Source organism: Hippocampus comes, unplaced genomic scaffold, assembly GCF_001891065.2.
Source record: "Hippocampus comes isolate QL1 unplaced genomic scaffold, H_comes_QL1_v1.1 scaffold468, whole genome shotgun sequence".
NCBI classification, from domain to species: Eukaryota; Metazoa; Chordata; class Actinopteri; order Syngnathiformes; family Syngnathidae; genus Hippocampus; species Hippocampus comes.
This window is the reverse complement of record NW_017805226.1, coordinates 101,304-124,854: the sequence shown is the minus strand read 5'-3', so window position 1 is coordinate 124,854 and position 23,551 is coordinate 101,304. Positions and strand designations below refer to the sequence as shown.

Below are 23,551 nucleotides of genomic sequence, written 5' to 3'. Positions count from 1 at the left end.
ATCAGATCCTGGCTCGGGCACCAAAGATCGGGTCTTCGTCCCAGATTCCGTCCGCTCCGATAGAATCGAACTATCCAATTCTTGCGACAGCATTCCCTCTGCCCTTGTGACTGCGAACATCCTAGTGAACTATGTCTTCATGCCTCATGGCATCCCAATTGACATTGTTTCTGACTGGGGTCCTCAGTTCACATCCCAGGTATGGTAAGCTTTCTGTGGAGCCCCGGGGGCATCCCCTAGTCCAGCGGTCCCCAACTACCGGTCCGCACAGAAAGAATAAATAACTTACATTACTTCCGTTTTATTTATTTCGGAATCTAATAGGTGTTTTCGTTTGAAAAATTACTGCATTCTCTGTTACATCCGTCGACAGTATGTCACTCTTGACGCAGGTCAAGGCGCACTTCTCGGTCACGTGACAGGTTACCGCTAAAATGAAACCCAGAAGCTACCAAAATGAGAAAAAACAAACTTCTTTGGAAAGTTTCTTTGCGAAGGGGAAAAGGCCCAGCCAGGACACAGAAGAAGAGCCTACGACTTCCAAGAAAAAGAAGGCTACATTTAATAGACAGTATCAGGAGTCCGACTTAAAATACGGATTTATCTCAATGGCACATTACCACGCACCAAGCCCATTCTGCATAATATGCAGTGATGGTGAGTCGTATATTTCTTGCACTTTGTATTTGTGGTGTATCTTATTTTGAAGGCGCGTTTAAACATTACCATAGCGACCCGAGAGTGTTGCGGCCAGATAGGACATTCCTCCTGTCATGATTTGTGTTGTTTATGTTTAGAAAATTCCACCGTTTTCATTGCAGGTCATATCATATTATTTTGTTGTATTAATCTGCCACCCCTTAAAGGCTGGTCACTGAAAATATTGTCTGACATTAAACCGGTCCGTGGGGCAAAAAAGGTTGGGGACCGCTGCTCTAGCTTGTCTTCAGGTTATCACCTGTTCATGGTCGCCTATGGGTATCAGCCCCCACTCTTCCCTTCCCAGGAGCAAGAGGTCGCTGTTGCCTCTGTCTGTGCCCATCTCTGTCGTTGTCGTGCTGTCTGGAGACATGCCAGAGCTGCCCTGTCCCGAAAAGCCCAGTGCAGATAGACATTGGTCTCCTGCTTCAGACTATCACCCGGTGCAAATGGTTTTGCTGTCTGCCCGTGACCTTCCCCCCCAGACTGATTCCCATAAACTAGCGCCTAGGTTCATTGGGCCTTTTGAAATTGAAAGGGTCATTTACCCTTCCGCCAACCGTCCTAAACTACTAGCTCTCGCTCTCTCTCTATCTCTCTCTCTCTCTCACTCTCTCCGTTTCTCTTCTGAAGCCAGTCTCCTCTAACATTCTCACCCCTCTTTCCGAGCCCCCTCCTCCGCCACTGGTGATTGACAGTCACCCCGCCTACACTGTCCGCAAGATTTTGATGTACGTCGCCGTGGTAGGGGTTTTCAGTATTTGGTTGACTGGGAGAGTTACGGCCCAGAGGAATGATTCTGGGTCTCTCGGTCCTTCATTAGCAGCCTTTCACTGCTCTAGGTCTTCTACCGTGAGTTCCCTCACAAGCCGGGAAAGGCACCGGGCAGTGCCCCTTGAGAAGGGTTGGGGGGCGGGGGGTGGATGGATTACTGTTGTGACTGTGACAGAGTTTGGCTCTTTGAGTACTTGATGTTGTTAGTTGCTTGGGTCCTTTTTGGTCATACAGGGCTGAGATGTTTTTTCTCTATGTAGGCTTGAGTTACTCAGTTACATATTGTCGGAACATGAAGCCTTCCATGCCCTGTTGCGTCCAGCCCTGCACTATGTTTTTTACTTTGAATTTTTCAAACTGATAAAGTTTGTGTTGAGCAAATAGTCATCAACTATGAAACACGTTTCAAAAAAAGACAAGGTCATGGTTACCACTGTACCACTTTTCACAAAATTCAACATTTGGGAACTGAGATTTGAAGGTGGAATTCTTTCCCATTCTTGCTTAATGTAGAACTTCCGATGTTCAACAATCCGGTGACAAAAAAACATTCACACTCACAGTTATACCTAGGGACAATTTAGAGTGTTCCATTAACCTACCATGTATGTTTTTGGAATGTCGGTGAAAACCGAAGGGCTCTTGTGAAAAACTGCTGCTGTGACATTGAACTACCTTCAAAGTGCTTACATTTTTCACTGTGTCTGTTCGCTGTAATCTTGTTGTGGGTGTTAGCATGTCCTGTTTGAATTGAATTGAATTGAATACAACTTTATTGTCAAATGTCCTGTACATATGTGTAACATACAGCACAGATGAAATTTTTTCCCTCTCAACATTGGTGTTGTTTTTTGTAATTTAACGCTTTAAAAAGAGCCACAGTCTCTTTGCAAATGAGCCAGACACAGTTGTTGCTTATTTCAGTGAATAAAATAATCCAATTGCCAAATTTCCTTGAATTGTTGGCCCTGGCTGTCAAATTCCTTTTTTTATTAACTGTCAGAGAGGGTCACACAGAGTCATGGAGTGGGACAGAGTGCTGCAGACCTCTTGTGGGTACATTTGAAATTTAATTTGGCATGTATTTTATATGCTGGTCAACTGTGCTACGGGCCAGAGGTTATTCATTTTTTAAAAGAGGTCGGGGGCCAGATAAAATTTTACCTGGGCCTGACTTTGGACATTTCTGGCCTAAACCAATCAAAAATGAATTTGAGTCACTTCTCTAAGACCGCGAACAGAACCGTTAAGAGTGGAACTTATCATTTCTGCGCGTTATAAAAATACAGCTACAGGGCCAGTTTAGTACCGAGGCTCGGTATCCATCCCTCAGCAGCACCATTACCAGGGACGAGGGTTTATAAGCTCCCACACACTTGGGACACGATCCTTCAGTGGCAGCGGGGTTTGAAGCGCAGACCTTGTTGGGTCGGGAAAATTTATTTGGATGGTTTCTTGACAGGATCAGCAGTTTTTAGACACGATACACAAGGAAATGGTGACACCTTTGACGAAGGCTGGTGTGACAGCCGAAAATGTAAACAAAGATGTTAAGTACTTATCTAGTGATTGGTTAACTGCTTCTTAAGTTAGTTCTACATGGGTATGAGTTCTGTGTGCATTACTCACCAGGGTGACGCTGCTGCTAACATGCTGGTGCGTTGAAGCCGCAGCTTGTTGACAGCAGATTCAGCAATGTCGGCTCTCTCTTCGGCATCATCGAGCTGGTGTTGCACCTTGCGGAAGTGCATCGAGGTGCAGTTCACTTGCTCTTCCTGGTGTACAGACATTGCTTAGAAAAATAATCAACTTTTTATTTTAAAAGATGGTGGTGGCCCGGAGGACACAGAGTCCACTTACTGCACTTTCTGCTTGACGCTTGTAAATTTTGACTTTGCTTTGAAGTTTCTCAATGACTTCCTGCATCCTCATTAGCGTCCCGCGGTCCTCCTCTGACTGAAACACACCCACGCACATGCAAGCACCCACCCACCCACACACAAATACAATAACACAACATTAGTGCGCATGTTAGGAGTTCAGCCAATTATATGACTAGAACGGTGCTCCTCAACATTTTTTCACGGTAGATTGACGTACAGTTTTCTCAATCAGAATTGAATCACCAAGGGGGTGGCAGTGATGACATACATTTCTGATCTGGACGTAAATGGTACATTAAAAAAAAAAAAAAAAAAAATCTATCTATCAGTGCAACCTGGTAGCAAATAGCCTGTGCTGGGAATACTTTCCGGATGCGCCTATTAAGTGAATGTGAGGACATGTGTGTGCTTGTGTTTGTGCAACCTGGCCGGTGATCTCTTTCAGCTTCCTCTCATAACGCCGGACACCTTCCTGGTACTCCTCACGTTTCTTCTGCTCCATGCTCAACTTTGTCTGAAGCTCACACACCTGCAAGCATAGATGTAAGGTGTAATGTGTAAGGCATAAAAGCGACTGTGTAAAGTGTAACTTTGAAGAGATATGGTGCAGCTGGAAGCAAAATTTAGGGTATAAGGTTCAGGGCTTTTGTGTAAGCTGTAATGAATACCTTGTGTGGTATAAGGGAGGCGTGTCAAAAAAATTGCAGATATTGCAGATTGTATACATGTAGAAGACACCGCTGCAAAATTAGCATTTTTTCTGACTTTGATATTTATAAGTATAAGTTTGAGTACAAATGAACATTTTTGTTCATGTTGATAAACTACTGTCAACAAAACTAAACTTCTAAGTACATATATTGTGACGTAAAGCAATTATTTGCAGAAAATGGACATTCGTCAACATACAAAGAAATCCATGGTTTTTCATCTCTTGATTTTTTTATTTTATTTTTTTGCTGGTGTCTCCAGAAATTCCCTCACACTTAATAAATTATATTTATTAGAGGAATAATAAGAGCGTGATTATTAGCTTTAAGAAAGCTGGTGTCAATCCTAAATGCATGCTTGGCTATAGAACGTTATCGGACAAAAATGACAAAATGAGAGAAGATCCAACAGTGTCTACGTAGTTGTACTGCATTAGGTGTAAGGTCCCGTGTGTAACGCCGTTCAACTGACTCGTGTCTCAAGCTTGTAAATTTCCTTCTTGCTAGCCTTCAGCGCCATCTGTTCTGTCTCGTCCAGTTTCACTTGCAGCTCTGCATACCCCCACACACACACACACACACACACACACACACACACACACACACACACACACACACAATTTGTTTTGGTAAAACAAATTCCATCTTCCCAGCGATCATACCCCCTTGCCATTAAACAGTGAGGGCAGCGCCAACCTTTGATGGCAACCTGCATTTTCTCCTTCATCCTCTCAAGCATACTGCTGCTGTCCTGCTCCCTCTTCAGCTCCTCCGCCATTGTGGCTGCCTGCGGGTGTTGTCGCCATCATGTTGATATTGGAGCGGAAGCGTTGCAGTTGAAAGTGTCAAAGCAAGCACTCACGTCGGTGATGGCTTTTCTGGCTTTCTCCTCTGTGCTGCGACCCTCTGTCAGCGCTTCGTCGACTTCACTCACCAGATGACACACATCTGCCTCCAGCTTCTTCTTGTGGCTCACCAGACCTGCATTCTAAACAACGCCACAGAGCAAGACATCCATCAATTAAAGGATCCGTCGAACAGTCAATCATAAGATCAATCATTCATTCATTCATTTTCCGATCCGCTGAATCAATAAATCAAAAAATCAAATGATCCATCCATCAAGCAAGCAATGATTCAATACATCAGTCAAATGATCAATCATTCCATCAAATGAATATGGAATGATCAGACTATCAATCAAACGATTAAGCCTTTAAGCCAGTGTTGGGCAAACTACGGCGCGCGGGCCGGATCTGGCCCGCTGAAGGTTGGTACAGTACACAATTAAGGTTCGATGTAAATGATTGCATTCATTTCATTTGGACTTTTAATGACAGGCATTTCAACGCTAGGTGGCGCAGTTCATTGAAGTTGCAGAGCACAGGGAGCAAGGGGGAGACGATACGGAAGCCCGCAGTAGCGCTAACTCAAGTAACTTCGCTCAATAGAACGCTATTTTCAATCATTGGATCCAAAACAGCGACATGCAAGTGACTCTTTATTGCAGTGAGTTTTACTGGAATTGCGAACATTTTTATGTCCTGTAGATCATGGCATCCAAACGAAGAAGAACAGTAACGGCCGCGGAAGAGAAAGTGAATTGTATCTGATTAAACGAAGCAGGTTACAAAGTACGAAACATTCAGGAGACGCTTGGTGTCTGAAAGTCTCAAATCTACGAGACTTTGAAAAACGAGGAAGCGATTCTTGCTCAGTCCAATTCTGGCTGTTTCCATGCTCAGAGTGAATTGCATGCGGCTCGACGGGCAGTCGAGTAAATAAACGTTTCTTGGAATGGTTTGACTGTTATCGTGCTAAAAATTTTCCGCAAACTGGACCGCTAATAAGAGAGCAATCGAGTTCAATAGCGCTATGGGCATCGAAGACTTCGAAGCGTCCCGTGGCTGGGTTCAAAAGTTCGTTGCACGACATCAGCTGAGCAACGCTGTCTTGTGTGGTGATCGAGGGGAGGTCAAGTTCGAAACAGTGAGTGAGCGGAAAGAAAGCCACCAGGTCTTTTACTCGTCTCATTTTGGAGCAAATAGTCCTAACTTTGTTATATTTTGTCATATACCTGTACTGTATGCTGCAGTTTTTGGGCAATATATTGTTGCAATTTTTGTTTGTGTTGTCACACATGTATGTTGTTAACATACTTGGACATTCATATAGGCCATATAAGATAAGATAAGATAAGATAAGAAAACCTTTATTAGTCTCGCAATGGAGAAATTCCCATTTCACAGCAGCAAAGTTATGAAAGGAAGATGTAGAACATATACCACAGTTGTTTCACTGTTCTCATTAAAAAAAAGTATGGTAATACTTTAATGTATGTTCTGTTGCTGTTCTCATTAAAAAAAAGTATGGTAATACTTTAATGTATTTGTTCTGTTGATGTTTGGTATGGACTGTCAACATATACAGTTTTTTATATGTACCGTATCTTGTGCTGACCCGATCCACCTGTCAAATTTAGAAATCAATGTGGCCTCCGAGCCAAAAAGTTTGCCCACCCCTGGGCTAGATTGATCTCTACTGAACAAGAAAAAAAAAAACACTGAAACATGCTTGCTTGTATTTTTTCTACATTATTTGGCAGTTGGTACAAAAAATGTGAGTTATGTTACATTATTACTGGCATACAAAGACATTGTGCTATCTTCATGGGAAAGTTAAAATCAGAAAGCGTTGTAGTGTCCATCTTAATGAAAAAGAATTACAAATGTTGCACAATTAGAATTGTTTTGCATAATTTCACTGAAGAAATCATTTTTCTGGAAAATAACTGCACTTTCATTATCTAGCAAAAATACATACTCTATCAGCTTCTGTAAACAATGTCATTAACTTATTTCAACGTAGAAATAAAATTGAAATCAGGAGTAGATTTCTAACTTTTGGTCCGGCCCTCCACAATGTTTTCTGCTTCTCATTTGGGCCCCCCGGGAAAATAATTGCCCACCCCTGCTTTAAGCAATCAATCAAGTGATTGATCAATCCTAAAAGGATGAATAATTCAAATACTAAATCAAACGATCAAATGACCAGTCAAAATGTGAATGAGTGCGGAAGTAATTACGCAATAAAACAATAAATTAATGAAATAATCAACTAAACATTAAATTACCGTATTGCCTGTACTATAAGGCGATTCGAATTATCAGGCACACCCTTAAATGGCTTATTTTAAAACTTTTCACAAATAAAGGGGCACACTACATAATAAGGTGCAAAGAATAGAAGCTACAATAAATGAAAGACGAAAGTTATGAGGACAATTGATTCAGCAAAAAGGCTCACATTCACAAGTGGCTATATATCCTTAAAAGTCTTGCTTGCCTCATGCTTCCTTCGTACTTTAGTCAGTAGTTAACTATGCTTGTGGTATTATCTTTGTTGCAAAATGGCTGCGCAGAGCTCACAATTTAGATGTCTGAGTGTGTGTTAGCGAATGCACATGTCAACTAGTGTCGGGCAGAACCCTTTTAGGTTCCAATTGGTTCCTGCTAATGTTTTTGCTGCTCATCAGACGCTAAGAATACATCAGAAACAGGAAGACTCAGGAGGCAGGCGTGGATGTCTTTCTTGCAAGAGAGAGCGCGCTAAAACTTGGTTCACAATCTCGGAGCAGCTCCCCAGCTGGCTCTGCCATGTAAACCGTTCCAGGTTCCGGGGCAACTCTGAACAGACCGCGTTTGTCTCCTTGCATTTATTGAAAGGATGTCTCTGATACACGATCTTCTAATGTGTGTGGGGGAGTGTTAACATGTTTTAAAACAGTAGTGAGTCCTCCAAATGGGGCATAGAATCAGAATACACAATTCCTGAGGTGGTCACACGAGTCATGCTGGGGGTGATTGCCGTCGTTGAGGTCCCACAGGCGTTAACTTAAACAAAAGGATGTTAGCTTAATAGCCGAAAGCGGGACCCTTTTGGTCACACCTTGATTGTCAAACCCCCCCCCCATCCTATCGTAAATGAGATTTCTGAAGAGCCACACTCTTTGTAACTACAATAGGAGTAAGTATGGCCTAAAATATGAACATTTATTCAAACAGCTAATCATCACCATGAGATGACATAGGAACACACTATCAGGGAAACAACTCAATGGAGAATATAAAGAGACTGTGACACCATCTATAAGGTGCATCGGATTTTAGGGCGCACTGTTGGCTTTTGGGAAAATAGAATGATTTTAGGTGCGCCTTGTAGTGCGGAAAATAAGGTAACTTCGAAAATGATCAATCAAATAACAAACAATCAATCAAACGTGAAATAAAATTACGGAATAAAATAATCAGTCAAGGATCAACAGCAGGCACCTGTGTGGTGAGCAGGTTGGCTTTCTCCGTCACCTCCACCAGCTCATATTCAGCCATCTTGCGGGTGTGGTCGGCATGCTCCAAGGCACCCCGTAGCTCCTCCCCCTCAGCCGCCATCAGCACACAGCGACGCTCCAGCAGTACCACTTGTTCTTGCAGCTGATTGGTCAACTGTGTCTTGTTGTCCAGCTCCACCTGTTGACCTTTCACCTACAGTGCTACAGGTATTAGTGTTTGCCCCCCATATTGACTGCAACAAATTTACATATGGCTTGCGTGTGGGTGGCCATGTTTGAGGCATACCTGAGCATGCAGCAAGGTGACGGTCTTCTGGCCCTCGGCTGCTCGCTTGTTGGCATGACCAAGCTGAATGTCCATCTCACTTAAGTCCATCTCTAACTTCTTGCGCAAACGTACCGCTTCACTGCGAGCACGAACCTCTGCCTCCAGGCTGGCCTGCATAGCCTCCTGCGAGCGTTGGTGACTCCGCCTGGTGGATAACACACCGACTCAGGCACCCAAACCCGCTAGATAATTTAACTAGAACATTATTGAACCTGCTAAAAATATCGTACCATAGCCATGCTAATACAAATGCAAATAGACAGTGGTAAGCATGCGTTTTACTCATAAACATTTTAACAATTAATAATGTTACTCACACTACTTAACATTAAGGGTGAAACGAGTACCCAAGTAATTCGAATAGTTCAAAAAGATACGTCATCCAGAAATCAAGTTCAGTGCTGCTTAAGGACGATAAAGTAAATGTCAAATTGATTATGCTGACATTGTATTGTACGACGACTGTTAACACCGTTTAGCAGCGGCTCCAGCCCTAGCAGATAGCAGCTCCGTGCTAGGAAAGTGCCCCATATGGACAAACGAGAGATGTCGGGTTACATTTCAAAAGCACTTTCAATTGGCAAAAATGATTCTGCACACTTTGATGCTGACAGCCTGGCAGAGTGGCAGTTCATACTGATCAAGTGTAAACAAACCAGGTTTCATTAAATGTGTTTTGCTTTTTGGCCAGCAAAATGGTTTCTCTGGTTCTGACATCAAATCATAGAACAAAATCTATGGAGGAAAATGTGTCTAAAATCTCACTTTGTAATGTTGATAGAGAGGAGTAGAGTTTGTTGCTCAGCAAAGTTTGTGGGTTTTCTCCAGGTACTCCGGTTTCCTCCCACATTCCAAAACCGTGCATGGCAGGCTGATTGAACACTCTAAATTGTCCCTAGGCGTGAGCGTGAGCGTGGATAGTTGTTCGTCTCTGTGTGCCCTGCAATTGGCTGGGAACCAGTTCAGGGTGTCCCTAGCCTACTGCCCGAAGACAGTTAGGATAGGCTACAGCACCCCCCGCGACCCTGGTGAGGATAAGCGGATCGGAAAATAGATGGATAGATGATATATAAAAAAGAAAAAACAGTTTGTCATTCATTAAGTGGAAACGTTTTTTTTTTTGTTTTCTGTATTTATAATTGTTCTTCAACCAAGCTGTTTCCCCTAATTCATGATGATTGTTGTACTTTAAACGGTACATGAAAATAAAGTGGCTCCACTTTTGAGTAACAACATGAGCAATGCCATTTTAAATTAAAATATGTAATATTAAAGGGCAATAAGTACGTTAACAACATTAGTTAATGTGAGACAAAAAAAAAAAAAACTGGGACAGCCCCATTTGTCCTGGGGAAAAGTGAAACACGAGTAAATCTAGGACTGTTAAATTAATTATTTAGTTTTTTCATTTACAGAAGACGGTACCTCTGACCTATTTTTGCATTCACAAACTTCCTTCACAGCGGAAGTGTCGCAGAGGCAAACAGCAATCAGCTGATGAAGCTAAAAAGGGAGCTAAAACATGCTTTTCGAATGCATGGATTTATTCCGTCATGGCTCTTGTACATCCTCCCTGCTGACTCGTGCCCCCTGACACTTTATCGAAAGCCAACAGTCTCAAAATAGTGTTTTAAATTGGACAGTGATTTTTAGAAATTGGACCGGCAAATTGATGCTGTGATTAAATCTATTTTTTTTTTCATTTGGCAGTTGGCTAAGGTAAAGCCTCTTCTTTCTCAACACCCCTCAGAAACAGTTACCGTATTTTCCGCGCTAAAAGGCCCACCTAAAAGCCTTCCATTTTCTTAAAAGCTCACGGCGTGCCTTAAAATCCAATGAGCCTTGTGTATGCTTATTACGGTAATATGTCGACGCCAAAATGGCTCCTTGCTAGAGACATGCTTACAACGCAGAGTTCAAACTTAAGGCGATCGGGTTACGCAGTTGAACACGCAAATAGAGCAGCGGCAAGAAAGTTCAATGTTAACGAGTCAATGTTATAACTTGCTATTGGTTAAGTGAACTGTGTCGCTGCTTTATTAAATAAGTTTTCTGATATCTGATGTTCTGTAGCAACGCCACTTAACAGCTAAGCTGAGCTGTTGTAGTTTGCTCAAAGCTTCTTTGATCTGTGACGTGGTTGCGTCGGCGCTGATTGGTTGAACGTGCGTACGTGCTTGCGCTCTCGCGCACAGCAGAGAGCAGCGGACTACGGACTGCTGAGGCGCGTTGGTATTTCCTTGAGCGTAGCTCCATCTAGTGGATGCATTGTTGATTGCATCTTATAGTGCGTGCAGCCAATATACCTGTATGAAAACAATTACAAAACAGGACATTCATTGAAGGTGTGCCTCATAATCCAGTGCGCCTTTTAGTGTAGAAAATACGGTATGCATGTCTTCGTTCGATCTCGGCAGGATTACTGTCATGCGATTTATTTTGAAGTCAGTCAGTTCTCCCTCAAGTGTCTACAGTTGTCCCAAAATGCTATTGCTCGCCTCCTAACTAGTGCTCGGAAGAGGGAGTACAATTTTGGCCCCCCTTCGTTGGTTCCCTGTGCATTTTGGAGTTCTTGTAAAGATTATTTGTTTTCACATCTTGAAATGGCCTTGCCTCACCTTAAATCACTGAGCTCCTCCACACTTACGCACATGCCGGGTTTCTCAGGTAAGTGGATCAGAAACTACTGGAGGTACCAAGGACTGAGGAAGGCCCAGAAGGGATCGAGCCTTTTCCATCGCTGGTCCCTCTCTTTGAATGACCTTCCACTCAACCTTAGGCAAGGCCCCTCTCTGCCCATTTTAAAGCATGTCTTACAACACATTTTTGATATACGGTGTTTGGCTCAGCACAAAACTCTATATTGTTTTAATGTTTGTGGTGATTTCTGTTTTTTAATGACATAATTTCATTGTTTTAACTGTCTTTGTTATTGTTTGACAAATATTTACTCCATGTAAGGTATTTTGTATGCATCAATGGTTGTTTTACTGTGCTCAATAAATAATGTTGAGTTGGGTGGTTTGAGAATATAAGCTTCTGCAAAAAGTACTGAAATCCTGAACAGTTAGACATGTATATTCAAAAGTCCAGGGAAGATCAAAGTAAGCTCAGCTATAAATGTTATACAGTGATCCCTCGCTCTTTCGGGGTTCGTTCAGCACGGCTTCAGTGCATCACGTTTTTTTCCCCCACAGTACTGTATTCGGAAAAAATGCCAAATGACTCAGAGGTTTTGTGCATGGCTGAAACTAGAGTGGTTCCCAACGTCGACGTTCACCAATGACAGCACGAGTGGATCTATCCCACGTGGGGTGGGGAGGGGTGGGGGGGGGGTGTGAAGATGCACAGCCAATCAACGTGGCTTTACATCTTCTCAGCCCCGCCCAGCACCCTCCCTTCTGTCTTATCACGTGGGTGACTCTTTGATCTTTTATCAATGTCTAAGTGTTGTTTACATGCGTGCTAGTGTGTGCGTGTGTGTGCGCGCGCCGCACGCGCACGTGTGTGTGCGTGTGCGTGTGCGTGTGTGTGTGTGTGTATTAGTGCGCTCTGCTCACACGCGGGGCTCGTCTGTGCGCGGGTGTGTACGTGTATGTGTATGTGTGTGTGTGTGGCCCTGGGAAGTGCGAGACAGAGAGAGAGAGAGAGAGAGAGAGAGAGAATGCTTATAAGAAAAAAGCAGCAGTCTCTCTTCCATCCTTAATTGTCTAATTATTCACACATTGGCTGCACGCCACGGATCGCTGGCCTGTATGTGAAACATACAGCACATTTGAAATTTCGTCCCTCTAACATTTTTTTGCTTTTAAAAAAATAAAATCCTACTTCACGGATTTCACGAATCACGGTTTCTTTTTGAAACGTAACCCCCGCGATTAACGAGGGATTACTGTACTGAATTTTCGGTCCATCCTGACTTTTTATGAGTTGTGTATAACAGTCGTCGCCATGTAGATGGACATAAAGAATTTGTCCTGCGATAGTGATGATTCTAACGAACGTATTACAAATGTTAGCTAAATCAACAAATGTATGTTAGTCATGGTGACACACGTGAAAAATACACGAAGAGCTCATTAATGTATCAGATTGGAGACGATGCTAATAAATTATTTAATAAATAATTCATGAAAAAAACATCAAGTTTGAAAATTTCAAAGCGAAAGGCTCTCAAAGTTGAGTTAACCTGAGGCTGTCAATCTCTGCATCTTTTTCTGCAATCTGGCGTTCAATCGCCATCCTGGTTTGCTGAAGTTCCATCTGCACTCTAAGAGTCTTGCTTTCCTCATTCTCGAGCGATCCCTGGAGGTGGCAAGTAGAGCTGTGTAAAGAACAGCTTGACAGAGGGTTTCAAAGATGGCTGAAAGGAAGTCACTCACCTCTGCCTCCTCCAAGGCAGCTTTGATGTCACTCTTCTCCATACCCAACATTTTCTTCATCCTCTCAAGCTCGTGGATGGTCTTCCCACCATGACTGATCTGCTCAGTCAGGTCCACAATCTCACCTGCAATTAATTGGAAGCAAAGATGGACAAGACTCTTCGAGAAACATCTCATCTGTTGGCAACCAGCACGATACCTTGAAGGTTCCTATTTTCACATTTAACAGTTTCGATATGATCCAGAGCTTCTTCATAAATGTTCTTCATCTTTAATAGCTCCGTGCTGAGATTGCGTGATTCTCTCTGGGAAGCCTCCAGCTCTGACTGACTGTCCTCCAACTTCTGTTTCCACTCGCTCAACATCTGCAAGAAGACAACCAATGTGGATCAAACACACCAGCAAGCACCTTGACTAAGCAGTAGCTTGCATAGATTCTCGGATGTTGACACTCCTGTGCATTATTGTGACCTTGTCCAGGTGGCGTTGCTTCTTGTCAAGATTTAGAACGGAAGCATTGGAGTGTCCCAGCTCCATCACCAAGTCCTCAATCTCAATCTGCAGACGTTGTTTAGTTTTTTCCAGGGAGGAGTTTTTGGTCTGAGATGCCTCGGCAACTTCTTGTGCTGCCTGAAGTTTGACAACCAGCTTCTTCCTGCAAAAAAATGTAAAATTTTAAGGACCGCTCCCAACCTGAAATGGATGTGAGTTAATTATTTTTTTTCCACAAATAGATTCTATGATTACACCCATAGGGCCTGGCCGGGCTCAGCTCGAAGATGCAACGTGGGTCCCCCTTCTCATGGGCTCACCACCTATGCGAGAGGCCAAAAGGGTCGGGTGCAATGTGACCTGGGCGGCAGCCAAAAGCAGGGACCTTGGCAGTCCGATCCTCGGCTCCAGAAGCTAGCTCTAGGGACGTGGAATGTCGCCTCTCTTGCAGGGAAGGAGCCTGAGCTGGTGTGCAAGGCAGAGAAGTTCCGACTGGATACAGTCGGACTTGCCTCCTCACACAGCCTGGGCTCTGGTACCAGTTCTCTTGAGAGGGGTTGGACTCTCTTACACTCTGGAGTTGCCCACAGTGAGAGGCGTAAAGCAGTTGTGGGCATACTCATATCCCCCCGACTCAATGCCTGTACATTTGGGTTCACACCGGTAGACTAGAGGTTTGCCTTCCTCTTCTTTTGGGTGGGGGGATGTGTCCTGACTGTTGTTTGTGCCGATGCACCCAACAGCAGCTCAGTGTACCCATCCTTTTAGGAGTCCTTGGAGGGTGTGCTGAGAGCGCTCCTGCTGGGGACTCCCTTGTTCTGCTGGGGGACTTCAATGCTCGCGTGGGCAATGACAGTGAGACTTGGAAGGGCGTGATCGGGAGGAACGGCCCCCCCGATCAGAATTCGAGTGGTGTTTTGTTATTGGACTTCTGTGCTCGTCACGGCTTGTCCATTACGAACACCTTGTTCAAACATAAGGTTGTCCATATGTGCAATTGGCACCAGGAAACTATTGGCCGCAGTTCGATGATTGACTTTGTGGTTGTATCATCGGATTTGCGGCCGCATGTTTTGAACACACCTGGTGAAGAGAGTGGCGGAGTTGTCAACTGATCACCACCTGGTGGTGAGTTGGCTCCGATGGTGGGGGAAGATGCTGTCAGACCTGACAGACCCAAACGTATTGTGAAGGTTTGTTGGGAGTATCTGGCGGAATCCCCTGTCAGAAGGAGCTTCAACTCTCAACTCCGGCAGAGCTTTTCCCACATCCCGGGGGAGGTGGCGGACATTGAGTCAGAGTAGAACATCTTCCACATCTCAATTGTTGAGGCGGACACTCTGAGTTGTGGCTGTAAGGTGGGTGGTGCCTGTCGTGGCAGCAAAACTCGCTGATGGACACCAACAGTAAGGGATGCCGTCAAGCTGAAGAAGGAGTCCTATCAGGCCTCAATGGCCTGTGGGGCCCCAGAGGCAGTTGATGGGTATCGATTGGCTTCAGCGGTCGCCGAGGCAAACATTTGGGCGTGGGAATAGTTCGGCGAGGCCATGGAAACCGACTTCCGGATGGCTTAGAGGAAACTCTGGTCCACCATCCGACATCTCTCGAGGGGGAAGCAGTGCACCATTAACACTGTGTACAGTTGGGATGGGGCGCTGCTGACCTCGACTCGGGACGTTGTGAGTCGGTGGGCAGAGTACTGTACTTTGAAGGCCTCCTCAACTCCACCAACATGCCTTCCTTAGAGGAAGCAGAGTCTGGGGACTCTGACGTGGGCTCTCTTATCTCTGGGGTTGAAGTCACCAATGTGGTTAAAAAGCTCCTCGGTGGCAAGGCCCCAGGGGTGGATGAGATCCGCCCAGCGTTCCTCAAGGCCCTAGATGTTGTGGGGGTGTCTTGGTTGACACACCTCTGCAACATCGCATGGTCATCGGGGAGAATGCCTCTGGATTGGCAGACCAGGGTGGTGGTCTCGGGTGGTGATCTCTCTTTTTAAAAAGTGGGACCAGAGGGTGTGTTCCGACTACAGAGGGATCACACACCTCAGCCTCCCTGGTAAGGTCTATTCAGAGGTGCTGGAGAGGACGGCCCATCGGGAAGTCGAGCCTGAGATTCAGGAGGAGCAGTGTGGTTTTTGTCCCGGCCGTGGAACAGTGGACCAGCTCTTCACCCTTAGCAGAGTCCTCGAGGGTATGTGGGAACTCACCCAACCAGTCTACATGTGCTTTGTGGACTTGGAGAAGGCGTTCGACCGTGTTCGACCCCCGGGGAGTTCTGTTGATGGTGCTTCGGGAGAATGGGTTTCTGAACCCCCTCATATGGGCTGTTCGGTCCCTATATCACCGATGTCAGAGTTTGGTTCGCATTGCCGGCAGTAAGTCGGATTCGTTTCCAGTGAAGGTTGGACTCTGCCACGGCTGCAGTTTGTCACCGATTCTGTTCATAACCTTGATGGACAGAATTTCAAGGCCCAGCAGAGGCATTGAGGGCGTCCGTCCGGTTTGATGGCCTCAGTATTGCATCTCTGTTTTTCACATGTGATGTGGTACTGTTGGCTCCTTCAAGTAGGACTCTCCAACTCTCACTGGAGCATTTCGCAGCCGAGTGTGAAGCTGTTGGTGTGAAAATCAGCACCTCAGAATCTGAAACAATGGTCCTCAGTTGGAAAAGGGTGGAGTGCCCTCTCTGGGTCGGGGAGGAGATCTTGCGCCAAGTGGAGGAGTATAAGTATCTTGCGGTCCTGTTGACGAGTAAGGGCAGGAGGGAGCGAGAAATTGAGAGGTGGATCGGTGCAGCGTCTGCTGTGATGCGGACTTTGTTTTGGTCTGTCGTGGTGAAGAAGGAGCTGAGCCAAAAGGCGAAGCTCTAAATTTACCAGTCGATCTACATTCCAACCCTCACCTCTGGTCATGAGCTATGGGTCGTGACTGAAAGAACGAGATCCAGGACACAAGCGGCCGAAATGAGTTTTCTCCGCAGGGTGTCTGAGCTCTCCCTTAGAAATAAGGTGAGAAGTTTGGTCATCTGGGAGAGGCTCAGAGTCGAGCCACTTTTCCTCCACGTCAAGAGGAGCCAGATGAGGTGGCTCGGGCATCTGATTAGGATGCCTCCTGGACGCCTGGCTGGTGAGGTGTTCTGGGCATGTCCCACCAGCAGGAGGCCCCGGGGACGTCCTAGGACACGCTGAAGAGACTATGTCTCCCAGCTGGCATTGGAACGCCTCGGGATTCCCCGGGAAGAGCTGGAAGAAGTGGCTGGGGAGAGGGAAGTCTGGGCTTCCCTGCTAGAGCTGCTGCCCCCGCGACCCGACCCCGGATAACGGTAGAAATAGGATGGATGGATGGATGGTTCGATGATACCATGTGCTCTTGACATTTTCGATGACAGGACTGCTAATTGTGAGCAGGTTGCTACAGTCATTGTCTGAATCTATGGGCACTGGACTTTTCCAGGACTAAAAAGGTACAGGTGTGTTTTATTCGTGCATCCATACGTGCGTGCTTCCATCCCTCGTTCCATCCAGACATCCAAGTATTTTCAATGCTTACTCTGTTCTGGTGATCAGACAGACCCTTTGGACAGTGTCTGAGAAGATCTTATCATGAGACTCTTCCAGAGCAAAGTGGGTAGATCGTGTCTCGTGTCACCTCATCTGGCTCCAATCAATGTGGTGGAGCAGCAGCTCGACGCTTGAGTCCCTCATCGATGACTGGCCTTCTCACCCTATCTCTAAGGAAGACCCCAGGCACCCTCATAGGAAACTAATTTCAGCCCCTTATATTCGGCATGCTTTCTTTTGTTCAAGACCCACAGCTCATGACCATAGATGAGCGGAGGAATGTATAATGACCCGTAAATCGAGAGCCTTTCTTTTTGGCTCAGCTCCTTCTTCACCACGATGAATCGATACAGAGTCCACATCACACCAGATGCTGCACTGATCAGCCAGTTGATTCCCTGCTCCATCCCTCCCTCACTCATGAAGAAGACCCCAAGATATTTGAACTCCTCCACTTGGGGCAGGATCTCATCCTTGACCAGGAGAGAGCATTCCATCCTTTTTCAACATGGTCTCACATTTGGAGGTGCTGATTTTCATCTCAACTGCTGCACTCCGCTGTGAACCATTCCAATGAAAGTTGGACATTGCTGGTTGAGGAAGCCTACAGCACCAAATTTTCCCAAAAAAAAGCAGTCTTGTATTACTGACGTCACCAAACAGGACCCCCTTAATGACTCGGCTGTGCCTAAAATTCTGTCCATATAGGTTATGAACAGAATCGTTACAAACATCAGCCTTGGTGCAGTCCAACCATCACTGGAAATGAATCCATTTTACTGCCGGCAATGTTGTCCAAACTTTTACATCGGTGCTGTAAGGACCAAACTGCCCTCATCAGTGTGTTCAGTACCCTGCACTCTCGAGCCCCCCGCCTCATAGAACTTGTTACATGTAGACCAGTAAGGTGAACTCCCACGCACCCTCAAAAGCCCTGCCGAGAGTATAGAGCTGGTCCACTGTTCCACGGCCGGGATCCACGGCTGGGATGAAAAACCACATTGCTTCTCCTGAATCTGAGATTCATCCTCCCGACTGACCCTCCTCTCCAGCAACCCTGAATAGACCTTACCATCAAGGCCGAGGAGTGTGATTCCTCTGTCGTTGGAACACCCACTCTGGTCCCCCCTCTTAGGAAAGGGAACCACCACCCCATCTTGCCAATCCAGAGGCACTGTCCCCCCACATGATGTTGTAGAGGCATGTCAAACAGGACAGCCCCACAACATGTAAAGCCTTTCAAAACTATGGAGGGAACTCATCCACCCATTCTCCAGGCTCTGATGCCTCAAAGGAAGCCATGTCAGTGGAGTTGAGGAGGTCTTCTGAGTATTCTCCTCATATAATACACAGTGTTAACTATGCACTACTTTCCTCTCCTGAGATGCTGGATGTGGATCAGAATTTCCTTGAAGCTGCCCAGAAGTCGTTTCCCATGGCCTCACCAACCTCCTCACATGCCTGAGTTTTTGCTTGAGCGACAGCCAAAACCTGCATTACCAGCCAGCATCTGTTAGCTGCCTCCAGAGTCCCACAGGACAACAAATCCAATGACATGACAAAATCGATCATCAAGTGCACATTTGGACACATGTTAGAACATGGTGTTTGTTATGGATAATCTGTGATGACCACAGAAATACAAAACACCAGTCAGGTTCAATTAGGCAGGGCCGTTCCTCTCAATTAGGACTCACTGTCATTGGCCACGTGAGCAGCCCACACCTGCTCGGCGCCACTTAGCGTGGCTAACTTCAGAGTGGAAGAGTGTCCAACCCCTCTTGAGGGGACTGGGGGCACTAGAGCCCACCATTCACTTTCGCATTCACTTATTCAGTCACTGACACAGAATGGTACCCACACACTTTAAGAAAACTCAACCATGTGTACCAATACACTATGATTAAAGCATTCATGTTGCTCGTAAAATATTTCTATTTGTGTCTGAGTTAGTTACAATGGGAACAACAAAAACAAAATGTCAAGCACTGGGTGGCTAGGTAGTTGAATGATTAGCACATCTGCCTCACAGTGCAGAAGTGCAGGGTTTGTTTCCGTCTTATTGTGTGGGGTTTGCATGTTCTCTCAATGCCTGCGTGGGTTTTCACTGGGTACTCCGGTTTCCTCCCACATTCCAAAAACATGCATGGCAGGTTGATGGAACATTCTAAATTGTCCCTAGGTGTGATTGTGATTGCCAATGGTTGTTCATCTATGTGTGCCCTGCAATTGATTGGCAATCAGCTCAGGGTATACCCTGCCTACTGCCCGAAGACAGCTGGGTTTGGCTCATGAACCCTCGCGAACTTCGTGAGGATAAGCGGATGCATTCATCCATGCATGGATGCATGCATGGATGGATGGATGGAGGTCAAGGAGTTTTACTTTGCATCTTCCAGCTCTTCGATCCTCAGCATGGCATCCGTCTCATACTTGGTCCTCCACTGCGCCACCTGACTGTTAGCATTGGAGAGCGCCCTCTGCAGCTCTGCCTTGGACTCTTGCTCTGCCTCCAGTTGCTCCCGCAGCTGATTGCAGTCATGGCGAGATGCCTGCACTGTCTGCGCAAGTGTCACGCGTGTCTGAAAGAGAGACAGCAGTGACAACCTAAGATGCATCAAAAAAGCCCTTTCCAAATGCCTTCCAACTGGTCTTGAATTCATCGGTTCATCAAACAAGCAACATCACAAAGGTTACTTTTCTCTCTTCTTCCATCTGCCTTTTTAGGTCTTCCAGTTTATGACAGAGTTCGGCTTTGGATCGCTGCAATTGACTACACAGCACCTCGCGCTCCTCCAGGCGACGACTGCACTCGGCTGCCAGACAATAGGAAACACTGTCAACGCATCTTGGATCTACTGAGGAGTGTTTAGACATCATAAATCATGGGTGTCAAAATCATTTTTGTCAGGGGCCACATCGTAGTTATGGTTTCCTTCGGAGGGCCATGATGAATGTGAAACCAAATAAAATGTAGGACCGCCTCATATTACGTACACACAACAAAACTGGTGAATAACTAGCTTTGAATTCAGCCATCAGTAAAAACTATTCGGATGTTAAATTTATTTTAAAGGTTGGAATGGGAACAAAAAATGACATACAGTGATCCCTCGCTACTTTGCGGTTCATTTATCGCGGCTTCAGTGCATCGCGGATTTTTTCAAACATATAAAAAAAAAAATAAAATGTTTTTTTCTTTTTTTAATATACATGGAGTACAGTACTGTATATGTTGCTCTATGTGACTCGCTGTTGTTTTGCAGCTTCTCGCAGACCATTTGGGAACTTTTTGCGGACTTTAAAAAAAAAAAACAATTTTTTTTTTTACCTGTATATACATATATATACATATATATCCCGGGTGGTTTTGGTCCCCATTAACCGCGATAAACGAAGGATTACTGTATTTCAAGATTTTTAAAACTGAAGATAATTTTGCAATTTTTGTATTTTAGCAAGAATTAGATTCCCAAACGTTGCTTTTCGTGGTCCACATAAAATTAATTGGTGGGCCAAATCTGGCACCCAGACCTTGAGTTTGACCCCTGCCATCAGGTTTATAATCTCAAGATCCACAGGCAAAAACATGGCAACAATAAAGACATATTCTTCCACTTCAATCTTGTAGATGGGAGTAATGCACATTACAACTGCTACATAGATTTCTCATTTTTAAAACCGGGGTATAATCCACTGGAAATGGAGGCTCACTGCCCTACTTGGCCCAAATATTAACGGGCTGCAAATTCTTACTCAGCTTGTGTCACACTAGTTTTTGTATTTCTATTTTCTATTTAATTAACTAACTTGGCAACAACAAAGTGAGTGACCAATTAACAAATAACCAGTCAACTAAATTAAGTAACTGACTGACCAACAAATGAGAGGAACGACCAACCATCCAACTATCCAAATAGTAACAAACTAATCAACCAACTGACAAACCAAACCAAACTATATGCTTCGACATACCGGCCTCAGCTACATTGCGTGCCTTTTGCGCTGATATTTCAGTAAGCTGTCGCTGCAGATTGTCAGTTGTGCCACGATTCTCAACGAGCTGGTCTGCATACACTCGGCACATCTTTTCCACGGCGAGCTGCAAACCATGGTATATCTTTTAACAGACTGCTATGAAGCCTGACTTGTCGGATATGGGACGGTAGACAGGTCGTCACCTTGGCCTTCGAGAGCTGTTCAAAATCGGCAGCCAGATCATCGGCCTCCAGCTGAAGCTCTGCTTTCTCCTTCTCCATCTTCTGCTTGGTTCTCTGGAGTGCCTCAATTTGCTCAGTGAATTCCCCTACTGCGTCAGCATGCTTCTTCCTCATCATGGCAGCCGTCATCTCATGATGAAGTCCTGCCTCCTCCAACTCCCGTCGTTGCCTCAGGAAGTCCGCTTCCCGTTTCCTGTTGTGGCATAGAAACAGTGAGGGGAATGGAGTGGTGGTTTGCTCAATGGTACTCACCTATTGATTGTGATCTGAGCAGCAGAAATTCCTCCCGCCTCCTCCAGCTTCTCTCCAAGTTCTTCCAACTCCCGGGCAACATCGTTCCTCTGATGCTCCACCTTGTATCGCCATGCACACTCTGCCTCGAGGGCCTCCTCCAACTCTTCGATGCGTGTCTATAAAAAAAAAAAATTTAAAAAAAAAAATGGCATTGGTTAGGTCACTCAGTCTGGTGGAAAAAAACACATCATGTAACTTAGAGGTGACCGACTTTAAGCTCCTTGATTCTCTTCTGCAGCTGAGCCACCAGGTTCTGTTCGTCCTCCAATTTGGACTGAAGATGACCCAACTCTAAGTCTCTCCTGTCAATGAACAACACTTGATGTTACCGCACACAAGAAGTTCAAGCAAGGTTACAGGTGTTTTTCCTACTTGTTTATTCTCTCCTCCAGCTCCTTCTTCTGGTCCTCCAGGTCCCTCACAGAATCCTGAGACAGTTTCAGGTCAGCCTCAAGTTTTCTCTTGTTTTTTTCTAACTCAGTCCGCACTCGCTTCTCCTGCTCCAACGAGCTCTCCACCTGCAGCAGAGGACCGTTGAGTTGGAATTGGAGGGAAGACCAGTGTGGAGCTATAGTCTTACATTATCCACGTGCTGCTCCAATTTGCTCTTGGCCTTGGTCAAAATGTTGACTTTGTCCTCCTGAGCCTGGCGGTCATTGAGAGCTTGTTGATGAGCTTCCTGCAGGGCAACTTTCTCCCTGTTCAGAGCAGCAATGGATTCATCCAGGACACACATCTCTTGGGAAAGATTCTTCACCTGTTCCCAGGTCGAAGACAAAAGTTGGCCAGATAACTTTTGGGTGGAATGAAAACGTGGTCCTGGTGTTGCCCACCTTGGTTTCAACACTGTGCCTGTCCTTCTCTGCCTTGGCCAAGGTTACTTCCAGGTCATCCATGTCCTTCCGCAGGGACACTACTTCATCCTCCAGGAGGCGCTTCTTGGAGGTCAGCTTGGTGTTCACTTCCTCCTCATCCTCCAGACGTTCATGCATCTCCTTCACCTTGGACTCCAGGCAGATCTTGGACTGAATCAGCTGGTTGCAGCGCTCCTCTGCATCGGTAAGGTTGTCTTGTTCCTGTTTGGACCAATTATGTTCAGTTTATGGGACTGAACAGCTGCCAATCTCAGACTGATTATTGCATAGGACCATTCATACTGAGCTTTTCGGTGCTCAAAAGGGGCGTTGCCTGGAGGACCATTGGGCTTGCAAGAAGAGAGAGGGTTAGGCGTGGACTGGCTAAAGTCCGACCTAAATAATTTCTTTATGATGACAAGCTATGCTACATAAACTAACCAAATTATGGGCTAATAAATCACGAATCCAAAAATCAATATAAAGATGTTCGTTAACAGTGCTATTTAATCTCCAACTTGCTATGGAGGTGTGTTCAAGACTGAGCCGCTTATAAACCCCACAGTGGCAAAGAGACTACAGTGATCCCTCGCTTATCGCGGCTAATGGGGACCGAGACCGGCCGCGATAGACGAAAATCCGCAAAGTAGGGTTTCCCCCCACCCTTCCCCCCTAGGAATTTGTGTGTAAGGGTTTGTGGGTACCAGCATGTTTAAAATATGTAAACAGTATTTATACTTAACATATTTGAGACAAAGACTATAGCAGTACACATATTTACTTAAATCTTTAATTCTAAAACCTTATCCAGTAATTAACATTCATCAGCATTGTCTTTATGCAGATGTGACAGTGTAGCCTCCATTAGCCTCCAGCGAGTTGCTGGACAGCTATCCCATGGCACGCAGCGGATGTGCTTATGATTAGACAATTTAGGAGGCGAACAGACACTGCTGCCTTTTTCTTACAAGTCCAATCACACCCCCCCCCACTCTCCCTTTCTTCCTT

At 45.4% G+C, this 23,551-nt stretch overlaps 1 protein-coding gene across 1 annotated transcript in view; it reads right to left on the bottom strand.

The window, feature by feature from the left end:
- The window catches only part of LOC109515540 (myosin-7B-like), a 109,525-nt gene that overhangs the window by 3,255 nt on the left and 82,719 nt on the right, over window positions 1–23,551 (bottom strand). The window contains exons 24-44 of the mRNA XM_019869389.1: window positions 22,523–22,765; window positions 22,270–22,446; window positions 22,062–22,207; window positions 21,901–21,991; window positions 21,648–21,805; window positions 21,357–21,588; window positions 21,151–21,277; window positions 19,873–19,991; window positions 19,561–19,757; window positions 13,596–13,779; window positions 13,324–13,489; window positions 13,125–13,249; window positions 12,932–13,047; window positions 8,701–8,887; window positions 8,398–8,607; window positions 4,929–5,054; window positions 4,763–4,853; window positions 4,539–4,618; window positions 3,781–3,885; window positions 3,334–3,429; window positions 3,103–3,248 (exon numbers count right to left, since the gene is read on the bottom strand). Of these exons, the coding sequence (XP_019724948.1) occupies window positions 3,103–3,248; window positions 3,334–3,429; window positions 3,781–3,885; window positions 4,539–4,618; window positions 4,763–4,853; window positions 4,929–5,054; window positions 8,398–8,607; window positions 8,701–8,887; window positions 12,932–13,047; window positions 13,125–13,249; window positions 13,324–13,489; window positions 13,596–13,779; window positions 19,561–19,757; window positions 19,873–19,991; window positions 21,151–21,277; window positions 21,357–21,588; window positions 21,648–21,805; window positions 21,901–21,991; window positions 22,062–22,207; window positions 22,270–22,446; window positions 22,523–22,765 (3,122 nt within the window). The remainder of the gene's footprint in view (window positions 1–3,102; window positions 3,249–3,333; window positions 3,430–3,780; window positions 3,886–4,538; window positions 4,619–4,762; window positions 4,854–4,928; window positions 5,055–8,397; window positions 8,608–8,700; window positions 8,888–12,931; window positions 13,048–13,124; window positions 13,250–13,323; window positions 13,490–13,595; window positions 13,780–19,560; window positions 19,758–19,872; window positions 19,992–21,150; window positions 21,278–21,356; window positions 21,589–21,647; window positions 21,806–21,900; window positions 21,992–22,061; window positions 22,208–22,269; window positions 22,447–22,522; window positions 22,766–23,551) is intronic.